The sequence below is a fragment of the Tiliqua scincoides genome, chromosome 2 (genome assembly GCF_035046505.1).
Source record: "Tiliqua scincoides isolate rTilSci1 chromosome 2, rTilSci1.hap2, whole genome shotgun sequence".
Classification (NCBI taxonomy): domain Eukaryota; kingdom Metazoa; phylum Chordata; class Lepidosauria; order Squamata; family Scincidae; genus Tiliqua; species Tiliqua scincoides.
In genome coordinates, this window is record NC_089822.1 from 6,305,571 (window position 1) to 6,317,737 (window position 12,167).

The following is a 12,167-nucleotide window of genomic DNA, read 5'->3' on the forward strand; positions in this document are numbered from 1 at the left end:
CTGCCCAACGTAGCACATACACAACACGGCCCAAATGTGTACACCTGTGGGCATGGCAAAAATGGGTTAAGGAATTATTTTTCCTTAAAAGCAACTGTAAAATCCCCTGAACTGGACTGAGGCTGCAGCATGGGGTGGGGATTAATTACTCCCCTCTATCATTTTCTCTTTAAAAAGAACATACGCCAAAGCTGCTGTTTGAGAAGCTGGAGTAAAGATATGAATACATGAAAAAAGAATGCAAAGTTGGCAGTGGATTGAGCAGGGGAGGGGGGTACAATTTTTGACTGACCTTGGCAGCCAAGCCAATACTGGTGGTCACTAGGACTCTAGCCCCTCTCTTTGCCTCTAACCATTTTGATGCTTCTTTCTGTGAGGTCAACTTTCTCCTCTCTTTCCAAGTTTAAAGTTTGGTTGTGGGCAAGGGATTGCAGTTGTGTTGATCTTCAGAAGTTGCCCTGGACTTCAGATGTAGAGGGGAACAGAGGCTCATTGTGGGGGTGGGCTTTTGAGTCCTATTGGGGCCCCTCAGAAGCCTAGTGTCAAAACAGTAACCTCAAGCATTCCTTTCCAGCCTGAAGGGGGGATCTTCCCTGAGGTTGCACTGGACTTCTGAGCACTACACAACTGCAGTGTCAATCTCCCAGTTCCCTCCACAGGAGCAAGCTGGGTCTCTTCTTAGTGTGCTCATCAGGACACAATGAAAAGTTGCCATGAGAAAGGGGGCATTGAAGGAAAGGTGGTAGAAGAACTAGCCTTGAGGAATGGGCTGCAGGAGCAAAGGAACTGGCGGCAGAAGAGTGGAATGGAGTTCAGAAGGGACTCCACAGGGTTTATGGTGATGCTCTTTCTCTTGTTATAGCATACTGTTCTAACCTCAGCGCTTTGACATTTCAACATCTGATGTAAGTCTGATGCTTTCTAAAAGCCTTTTTTGTGTCTTAGGGCAGCTAGCAGCACATGCCGTAATCTTCCTAAAATTAATCCACATCAAACGTTGCAGAGGGCAGTATCGAAAACTTCATCTAATAGGACAGTTGAGGCCAAGCTGTCCAGCAAGGAGAGCCCTAAAGAGGTTGACATTTCTTTTTACCCTTTTACATTTATAAGTACATAATTTAGAAATGGCAGTAGTATCAATCAGTAGATAACTGGTGGGTTTTTAGATTTGAAAAATATTGAGGAATTCAATCAGTGAAAGTAGCAGTGTGTGTTCACTGGCTTAGCTGTTAGTTCAGTAGGCAGGTGTCTCAAATCTGTCCAGTTGCATCACGTTGGCCCTAGACAGGATTGTTCAGTAGGAGGATACCTATGGTCGTATGAAACTTCCTTACATTGAATCAGACCGTTGGTCAATGTAGTTCAAAGGAGGAAGCAGGGGAACAGGGAGTGTACAAGTTCAAGGCTTGCCATGGTTCATTCATAGTAATCTAAACCAGCCATTCTCAAACTTTTTTTGGGTGAGGGGTTTCAGCCCCCTAGGCACTCTTCTCAGGTTTCAGGGCCCCCCTCTCAAACAGGGATACAACACAGATAAACATTTATTATTGAACACCAAGAAAACTTGAACATTTCAACATGCTGTAATACGCAGGGAGCTGTCTGGCTTCTGTTGAGAATGGCTGAGGTCATTTAGATTAGGTCGGCGATTCCCAAACGCTTCAGCACCGTGACCCACCTTGTTCTCTGTGGTGGATTGTGATGCTCCTGATGGTGCAGGAGGGAGCCTCTGGGGGCTCCACCAGGGGGCTCCTCTGGATTGTGCTGGGTTGCAGACCCATTCTTTGACCTCTGTGGGTCTCATAATGGCCCACAAAAGCTTCCAGAAGCACTTCTGGTTTTTGGGAAGCCGTTTCCGGTTTGCTTCTGAAAACCAGAAGTGGCTTCTGGAAGCTTCTGCGGCTATTCTGAGGCCTGCGGAAGCAGATAAGAGTGGGTTTGCAGCCCATCGCAGCCTGGAGGAGCTCCCCAGAGGCTCTTGGTAAGTTGTTCATCTTCCAGAATGGCTCCTATTTGGAGGCATTCAGGAGCAAGATCGGGTGGGTGGGAACAACCTGCAACCCACCTCGCGTGGGCTTGAGATCCACAGTTTGGGAACTTCTGGATTAGATGATTATCTGAACTGGGTCAATGTGAAGAATGGAGGCAGTTGAAACATCCTTACCACAATGGCTTCTTCACCTCCCTGAAGTGCAACTTGCTTCCTATTTTTCAGCGTTGTCTCTGTAGACTGAGAAAATTGCTGCTTTCCTTTTTTCCTACATTCTCCTTGTTTGCAGAAGAAAAGCCTGCAGGGATTAGTATCACTGTGTATTAGTTTCTTAGAAATGCATAGATAGTGCTGAGGAGGCCAGACATGGAGAACTAGGGAAACTGCTTAGAAACCTCACTACCTGTAATTTTAAAATGTGTGTGTGTGTCTCCCTTTGTAGGAAAGTGAAGGTGCTTTAGGTCCAGTATCATCTGACTTTGGTTTAAGTATATCTGCAGTCCACAAAGGAGGTGGTGGTGAAAGAACTCATCCACGAAGGGTTAGTCAATTATATCCAAAAAGAATTAGTCAATGGCATATCCATGAGGCATGTTATGAGATTTTGGGTATCTGAAGGGGGAATTTTGGATATCGAAGGGGGAATTTTGGATATCTTGAGGATAGTTCAGAGGGTATCTTTTAGAGATGGGACTCTCAGACCTGATCCATATCAGTCTTGGCTTCTTCCAGGTCAAGGTGCATATTCCTTAGAGCTGGACAAGACTGCTTACAGAGAGGCAGAGATATTGCTCCACAGTTGGTCAGACCAGCAAATGACCTGGAAGCTTTTCTAGAAGTTAGGTCTTACCATATGACTTGCCTTGGCCTATTGCTGTCTCAGAGGCTTTCCTGCTGGTCTGATATCGCACCTCCCTGATTCAGCCAATTTTTAAGAGATAAGTCTAGGATAAGACCCTGTCTAGGATAAGTCCTTGTCTGACATCCATCAGGTTCCAGGTTCAAAACACACTGTGAACAAATCCAGGTGTAACTTTTTTTCTTTAATGAACATTGTTTATCTTCTACAGGGCCAAATTATTGATTTTCGTGGGATGATCCAAGATGCTATCAAAGGAGCATCAAGTGAAATAGCCTTGCACAGCTTTAATTGCAATCCAGATCCTTCGGTAATTTGTTGCAGTTTCTGTATGATAAGTTTGACAAAGCATGGGTGCCTGGGAGATCCCCAATGGACAGATGAGAATCGTGTGCTAAGTTGATGGTTTTGACTTTCTATACCTAAAGCGTATATATTTTGTATTCAGGAAAACCAGATTCTTGAAATGTGCAAACTAGGGAAATATGTGTGTATTTGCTTGCTTGTCCTGAATTAAGTGGCAAGAGATGAAGTTTTTGAATAATTAGAGGCCTTGGGGGAAAAGCCTAATGTGAGATGAAGGGACAAGAATGGACCTGGAATTCTAAAGTGTAAACACTTCCTTCGCTCTTGCCCTTAGAAATAAGACCTGGAATCCCACCTGCCCCAGTTTTTTCCCACCAACAAAATCTTGGGGTAAAACTCTTGGATATGATTCAGCCATAAGTTAAGCATTTTGAAGTCTGATTGATTTCATCAGGAGAATTTAAAACATTTGCTTAATTCTCCAATTGAAACCAATGGAAGTTCACCTTTGGCTGGATTGTGTCTTTCTATTCTTATAGTCAAGGTACCAATTCTTTTGTCTCAAAGAAATGTCCAGTGAAATGGGGTTTGTGATATGGTTTTCTAGTTACAACCAGATTCTCACTTTATTGAAGATGCACGTGGAGAAATCTCATGATTTGCTCATTATAAGGATGGCAAACTTCTCCTCTCCTGATTAGAGAATGAGAGAACTTTCAGCAATGCTTTACCATTTCTGATGAAGTTGGAAAGAGCCGTGGGCCCTTTCAGGTGCTATGCTTCCAAGGGTGCATGCCATGAGATCAGATGCAGTCTTGCCCACATGCTTTCTCTTCTCTCCTCACCCTGCATAAAAGGTGTCAGGATGATAAAAGTCAGGAAATACCAAGGATTGTTAACACAGAGGACCTCTTTGACCTTGGACTGAATGCAGTAACCAGGAGTAAGGAAAAACTCATTCAAGTAGTCCAAGGTTCTCTGATTGAGGCATGACCTTGTGTATGTGGTAAAAGGAGCAGGAGGCAGGCCATCCATGGGTCTGAGGATCTTGCCACATGTAAGAGCCAGTGGGGAAAAGTGAGCAAATGTCCAAACACGCCCTAATGCAAGACTCAAAATTGTGATGTGTAATAACACTTGACAGCACCTGAAAATACCAGAAACAAAAATAGCAGAATATTTTTGCATACTGCGTATATTCTATTCTATTTATTTATTTATTTATTTATTTATTTATTGTCTTCGCAGGAACGATTATTAAAACCTCTGGGTGCTTTTATTGGGATGACAGGTGAAATGAGAGAACTTGCAGCAGTTGTAAGCAGGGTAAGATTGACCCATTTCTTTTCAGTCCTGGCAAGCAGTATGAGTACTAGTTGATCATGCAATTCTCCCTTCCAAGTAATTGGTCAAGGTGTCTTCCATTTCTCAGTACCCAAATCCAGGTTTATTTATATTTATTTATTTGCATAATTTATACCCCGCCTTTCCACTCCAGAAAAGAGCACTCAAGGCAGCTACTTATACATTATAAATTATAAATTTTAGAGCTGGTGATCAGGGATCCAAGATGATGAGCCTCTCAGCAACAAGGGCCACGGCAAAGAGTCATATGATCTCCTGATCCACTGTCTTGATCCACCGGTGAAGACCCACAGGCAAAGAGTCCTTTGAGTCTTTCCCTTCAGCTCACGCCAAAGGCTTGCGCCTCTGGCACACCAGAGGCTGATGTACCTGAAGACATGGGGAATCCAGAGGAAAGGAAGGTCTCCTGTGTGAACCCTTTGGAGTGAGCCCTCATTCTTACATAGCTCCTATTCAGTTGGGTCTGTGTAAGAAAACTTCCTACTAACTATATTATGCCCTCTGTTTTTCCCCTGGGAACTGGTTGCTGACAAAAGGGAAATAATCAGCTTGATGCGATACTGGTGTAACCCTGAGCAGCTCATGTTCCTGGCTAATATCAGAAGGCTCTTGTGCTGCAATCCTAAGCCTACTTGCTCAGCAGAAAGCTCCATAAGTTTCAGTGGGATTTACTTTGAGGTTACTTCGTTAAGGATTCCTTTTCAGTTGTTTGTTCCAGTAACAAAGAGCTTACGCTTTTTATGTGACACAACTCTTACAATGCATCCTATGCACAATTACTCAAAAGTACCCACACAGTCTGCAGTGGGGCTTACTCCCTGGAAGGAGTAGGATTGCCACCTTAATACAATTGTTTTTACTTTATATCCTCCCATAACCACATTGATCCTTTTTAAAAATTTCTTTTGTCCTGTAAACCTCCAAGTCCTGTAAACCACTTTGAACTTTTTTTGTTTTTGTTGCGAAGCAATGTGCAAATATTTCAGATAATGCACCGCTTTTCTTTTCCGGAAGGAGGCGTCTTTTAATTTTTTTAAAGTCTACATAACGTCTTTCAGGATATCTATCTTCACAACCCAGACGTAAAGTGGGGTGACATTATCGGCCTTGAAGCAGCTAAACGGCTGGTCAAGGAAGCTGTCGTTTATCCCATAAAGGTAAGGAAGCACCAAGGAATGATTGGAATATCTTTGCACTGGCCTGTCCTTCAGTAAAGGCTTCTGGTTAAAATATTGTCTGCTTTTAAAATTTTTGTTTAGGTTTGTCATCAACTTGGAGTTCAAAGCAGGGACATGTGGTGTGGGGGTAGCAGGTGAGGCAGAACCACCCCCCTGCTGCATGTGTGCAACCTACATGTGACCCACACTGTTCATTCAGAATGTGTGGTTTGTATTTGCATGCCCCACATGACAGCAGTGGTGGCAGTGTTTTTCGAAGGACTCTGGTGGGGCGATTCTGCTTCACCTGCCATCGCTGCACCACATGTTCCTGGTCCAAAGTTATTTTTAGTATTTGGGTGAAACTAAGGAGTAGAGCTGAGGCAGAATATGGTGGGTCTGGTGTCCTACTGGTGAAGAACATAAGGTGGAGCCAGTACTAAGAGACCTTCTTTGGGCCACTTCTGAAACTGACAGGCCCTTTGCTTGTTTCCTCCTTAATGTTTACAGCCATTCCCCACTCCTGGCAGGGTAGGGACTGGAGCCATGGTGAAAAGTGGAAATGGTTGAAAAGCGGAACCGGTGTTTTTTTTTTTTAAGTTTATGAATGTTGTTTCCAATGTTTTTTTAGTGAGTAAACTGCAAATAGCTTTTTTATCTTGCAAATTCCTTCTGTCACACAAAGATTTCTGCAGATGGACTCTCATTTATGCTTGTGGAAATGAGAATAGACCCAGAGCTAAAGTTGGTGTGTGCTCTCTCTCTCGCTCTCTGACACACACACACACACACACACACACACACACCCCAAAATAGTTTGAATCACCATGTCATGCAAATCAACATGGGGGGGGGGGTAATTTTAGCCTTTAGAACAGCAGAGAGAGCTTGAAAGAGTGGAGCATTTAAGTGAATGACTTCCAGGTATAACTGAAATGTGTTGAAAGAACGTATTGTCAAAAATAGAAGAAAGCAGGTGATTCCTGTATGTCCTTGCCTTTCATACATGATGGCCTTTAAGGCAGTATGCACAGTTTCCAGAAGAGCTTTCACCCAGACCCAGTCCTGATTGCCTCATGCACCTACAGACTGCACCTTGGGGAAGTTAATGACTACTACTAGCACTATGTAATTTGTGTGTGCATGTGCATGGTGTGCCACAGGATGTGGTGACGGCATCTGACCTGGATGCCTTTAAAAGGGGATTGGACAAGTTTCTGGAGGAAAAATCCATTACGGGTTACAGGCCATGATGTGTATGTGCAACTTCCTGATTTTAGAAATGGGCTACGTCAGAATGCCAATGCAAGGAAGGGCACCAGGATGCAGGACTCTCGTTATTAGGTGTGCTCCCTGGGCCATTTGGTGGGGCCGCTGTGAGATACAGGAAGCTGGACTAGATGGGCCTATGGCCTGATCCAGTGGAGCTGTTCTTATGTTCTTAAGGTTAATACAGATCTCTGTTACGGGCTTACAGTCCCAAAAACAGGCACAAGGGAGGCAACAAAGTAAGGAGAGGGACATGGAGGCAGTTATAAACAGTGAAAGAGTATGTGATTGTTGCATTTACATGTACTTAAGACTTATGGCCCTATCCTACGGTGTGCCTGTGCTGGCAGAACGCTAGTTTGGCAGGTGCACACTGTCGCAAAAAAGCCGTAAAGCACTTTGTGACATCACAGGGATAAATTTTGTGTCTCATATGCAGTCAAATCGTTGACATACTTAGTGCCTTTGTTCCTCCTGTGTGTGAGAGCTGTGTGTTTGTGTGTGTGGATTTACTTTTGGCATATTTTTGAAACTAGTTTGGCGGGGTTCTCGCATCTCTTGAGTGCTCTGTCATTGTTTCAGAGATTTGAAACATTGGTTAGGAGTGATCACTTGGTGAGAGAGACTAGTTCTCTCATCACAAGCAAGTGTACTGATTTCCTGGTCTGCTTAGGGGAAGAATCCTTGCCTGTCACCCTTGGTTCAGGCTGCAAAGGACTATAATTCAGCTTCAGACTTTCACTATGGCTCAAACCTTAGGAACTTCTGTCATTTCTTTTCCTTCTCTCCCCCAGCTCTTCTCCTTCTCTTTTCACTTTCTGCTACCGCAAACACCTGGTTTTTGAAGCCCAGGTAACCCTCTTAATTTCCCTCCGTACTTCTCCCCTGTCCTTTTTCTTTCTCCCTCCATGCTTGCACTTTTATGTGCCATTGCCCTTTTCAGAATTTCCCCCCATTCTCTTCTTTATACATAGTAACTGCTTATGTTTAGGGTCTCATCATATTAATGGCTAAGAAACATTGCATTTCTTTAATTTCTTATTCCCCTACTCTATAATTATACAAAATTATCCCCACATTGAAGTTGTTGTTGTTGTTGCACCTTCACGCTTGCCTCCTTCCTTGTCTGCTGAACCATTTACTGTGCCATTGGCCACTGCACAGGGTCCTGGAACATAAATAAATTTTGCCCATGTGCACATGTTTTGAAAAGCAGTCCTGGTAACAACAGGCTGCAGGAGAGCAGCACATTTTTTCCTTTATGTCCCTTTTGCTACTTAAAATTGGGTGCATGTATTTGATGTAGGGGTTCGATGCTCACAGGTTTTTCAGAAATTGCTCTCTAGCACCAATAATTAACTTTTTAATTCTCAGGCCGCTTCTCCTTTTTCCGTAGTATCCACAGCTGTTTACAGGGATTCTTTCACCATGGAAAGGACTATTACTGTATGGACCTCCAGGTACAATCTGTATACTTGCAGCTTATGAATCCAGTCCTGCCTTACTTAGGTATTGATCTTGTTTCTTACCTACTGGCTGAAGACGGGGTAATGTTTTTATTAGCAGTCATAGCTAGTTCTTCATCCATGGTATAGCTTCCCAGTGTCTCTTGCACACTTGTGAGCTTTACAAGATGAATGCTAGATCAGCTCCTGACCATGAACCCCCTTAATACCCCCAGTTCTGAAAACTGGCAGAACGGTTTAGTTCCCAGAGTGCAGACCGGAATATAAGAATGTGCATGTTTTACAAAACAGTTGAAGTGCATTCAATCCATTTGGCCATACTGATAGTGTCCATTATTGTCCACTGCCTATCATTGTTATTATTAACAGTATTTATATACTGCTTTTCAACGGAAAGTTCCCAAGGCGGTTTACAGAGAAAATCAAACAAACAACTAATGGCTCCCTGTCCCAAAAGGGCTCACAATCTAAAAATCTATCACAATCTATCATTTCCAGAAAGCAGGCACTGTCCAGTCTAGAAACTGTAGGTTGTAACAAAAAAAACACTGTATTTTGAATAAGCACCATGGACTAAATGGACTGATTTGGTTTCAGTGGCTCTTAGTCAGGATTTGCTTTCTTTGGATGCAATGATATGATTGCTTTCTTTAAAATGTGAGTTTTATTTTACAAAAAATGCACAAGGGTGACTTGGCTGCTGGACACGTCCCCTTCCACTATGCGCTGTTTCCCCAGTACTCCGTCCTCACCAAAAGTCCCTGGTTAGTAGTGTTGCCTGTATTCTGATTATACTATTGTTCTGGAAACTTATGGGCCATTTTTTATTTCATAATTTCTTATGAAATTAGAAGAAATAATTAGAAGAAATTCTCACAACGATGCCACCTGTGAGACATTTAACAAAAATAAGCTTGTTTTGACCAACAAGCTCAGGAAAATGTATTTGTTGTGAGTATATAATGTGTGTACATCTGCCTGTGGGGAGGAATCTAAAGGAAATGGTTCTGTCTACACCTATGACATTCTTTTCCACTCTTTGTAGGGACTGGAAAAACTTTGCTGGCTAAAGCAGTTGCCACCGAATGCAATACAACCTTCTTCAATATCTCGGCCTCTACCATTGTCAGCAAATGGAGAGGCGATTCAGAGAAGCTTGTCAGAGTAAGAACAGCTTTCTGTTCCCTGTATAATAAAAGAAATTTAACAGTGGTTGATAGGGAGTTTCTAGAGCAGAAATCTAAGGCGGAGTGGGCTGGTTTCAGTAATGTATGCTGCAGTTGTTGTTTTTTTCCCCTCTAAGGGCCCAATCCTGTCCAAATTTCCAGCACTGATGCAGCCATAATGCAGCCCCACAGTATGGGAACAAATGTTCTCCTACTTTGAGAAGGCCTCCGTGACTGCCCCCCCACTGCAGGAGACAGCGCATGCCGCATTGGCATGGCTACATCGGTGCTGGAAAGTTGGCTAGGATTGGGCCCTCAGATGCCCATCAGTGATACTCATCCATCAGTGTGTTAAATGTGCAAATCTAATGTGTTAAATTAGCAAATCAAGAACAGGTATTTAGGCTTGCTTGACAATGAAGTCACAACTAATTGGTGCTAAGTAATTCTGAGAACAGATTCCTAACACTTATGCCAGGGTATGGTCTAAAGGGCACACAATGGCACAAGCTTGCTGAAACCAAGTAGGATTCTTAGTGGCTGGTCAGTGACTGAACAGGAATCGTATTTAAACATGAAAAGCAACACATCTTGAAAGTTACAGAACCTTAGATTTTAACTGTATAAAAGTTCTTTTTGTAGAGGAGGAAAACTCCAGTCAACACTATCCCTCTACTGTATATTTTATTTTTCACTGCGTGGAATTATCAATATTAGTGTTTGATCAGAAACCCTCCTCCCCATTCGCCAAGACCCCAATGTAATTTTATATGTGTTTCTATCATATATATTAATCCTTATTTAAAAACCTACAAATGGGGCAACAATAAAATAAGAGAAGTGTTTTAATCCCTGGTGCTACTTTAGGATTTGCCCAGAATCCCTTTCTGGAATCACTTTCTTCTATCCTATTATTCTCCATGTACTTGGGTAGGATTTAGAAGAAAAGCTTTAAACCGTAAAGACAGGATTATTTGTATATGTTTGCTCTTTCTCTCCTCTTCTATAAGCCATGCAGATGTAAGAAATGGTTTTCACTCCCATGCCAACACCATTTTAATGTTTTTATCTGCTATTTTGTCTTAATTTATGTTTTTAAATGTGTTTTTCATATGTTGTTAGCCGCCCTGGGTCCCTTTGGGAAGAAGGGCAGGATATAAATAAAGTTTATTATTATTTATTATTATTATCTCAGATATTTTCCCCAATATTTCTGTGGCAAATGCATTGCTTCTTCCCCAGACTAAGCAACTGTATCAACTAGAGATCATAGCACAAAACAAAATACTTAGCACATAAATAGTAAAATATGTTATTTCTTCAGTATTCATTGTGTTTGTATCTCATCCTACCCCATGACTTCAGGGAGGTTTACAGCAATTATATCAGGAGCCATCCTTGGCTGGACTGTCACATGACAGGACAAGCAAATGTAGCTAATCTGCTCAGTCAAATTGCATTGAACAGCAGCAGCTATGTATTGTATAGCAATTGGCTACAGTTCTGTACAGCTTCTGTCAATTTCGTCTCTCTCTGATCTGCTGTTCAGACTGCACCGTCAATCATATTCACTTTCAGACTCCTTTTAAGGTGCTGGTGTTGACCTTTCAAATCCTAAACAGACTGGGATTTTTGAGTACTGTCTTCCCTTCTGTACGTTCCTCCCTGAGCACTTCTGAAGGCTTGCTGTTCTATGCTCTGCTCTACATTTGAACCCTTGTGCTGGATTCTTCAGCCAGTTGAAATGTGGCAAATGTGCATGACAAACAGGTCCTTTTTGGTCATGGTGCCAGCTCTGTAGAATACTGTCCCTGGGAAAGACTCCCTGGCCCCCCACCCTTGTTGCTCTAAGACAGGGGTGTCAAACTCATGTCATTCAGAGGGCCATTCATGATGCCTGCTGAGGGCCGGAGGTGATGTCATTACACAGGAAGTGATGTAATTAAACAGGTCAAAACCAGAAATACTCTGTTCTCATGTAGGAACTCACTGGCTGCTAATGACAGGAGAGGAAAATACACAAATCTTGATCATATTTCAAGATATGGGAGAGCCCAATTATCATGTGGGCCACCCTTTCAAGCAGTGTCATCTCAGCATTGCTCAGCGGCTGAGAGCCCGGGGGCCATATAAAAGCTTCTGCGGGCCGCATCCGGCCCCCGGGACTTATGTTTGACACCCCTGCTCTAAGACATATCTCTAGGGTGTGTGTGTTTCCCTCATCACCCCTTAAAAAAAATCTGTTGGGACTTCTGTGGTTTAGTATTTGCTTTTACTGCTTGTTGTGCTGCTGGCTAATTTGATTGGGTTGCTTTCTACTTTTTTTAAAATTTTTGTTTATAAGTGACTGGCTGCTCTTTCAGGAGCATGAAGTTCTTCAGTAGCACAGAAGCTAATGTTTTGCTTCAGTTAAAGCAAAAGAAGGTGCTTTTGGGGAACCCTGGATATTTTATATAAATATTGTTACTGTGTGTACATACTATTAAATGGCATGACAAAGTACCCCAAATAGTGGAATAGTTGGAAATACTGTGGAACAGGAATGTTGCGTACATGAGGTTGTACAGTCTGCTGCCAAGAAAGCATACC

General features: G+C 42.7%; 1 protein-coding gene across 3 annotated transcripts in view; it reads left to right on the forward strand.

The window, feature by feature from the left end:
* KATNAL2 (katanin catalytic subunit A1 like 2) overlaps positions 1-12,167 on the forward strand; it is a 43,263-nt gene that overhangs the window by 15,071 nt on the left and 16,025 nt on the right. For all 3 annotated transcript variants that reach the window (XM_066615186.1, XM_066615187.1, XM_066615188.1), the window contains exons 5-11: positions 946-1,075; positions 2,433-2,531; positions 3,061-3,159; positions 4,404-4,481; positions 5,579-5,677; positions 8,343-8,406; positions 9,458-9,576. In XM_066615186.1, the coding sequence (XP_066471283.1) occupies positions 946-1,075; positions 2,433-2,531; positions 3,061-3,159; positions 4,404-4,481; positions 5,579-5,677; positions 8,343-8,406; positions 9,458-9,576 (688 nt within the window). The remainder of the gene's footprint in view (positions 1-945; positions 1,076-2,432; positions 2,532-3,060; positions 3,160-4,403; positions 4,482-5,578; positions 5,678-8,342; positions 8,407-9,457; positions 9,577-12,167) is intronic.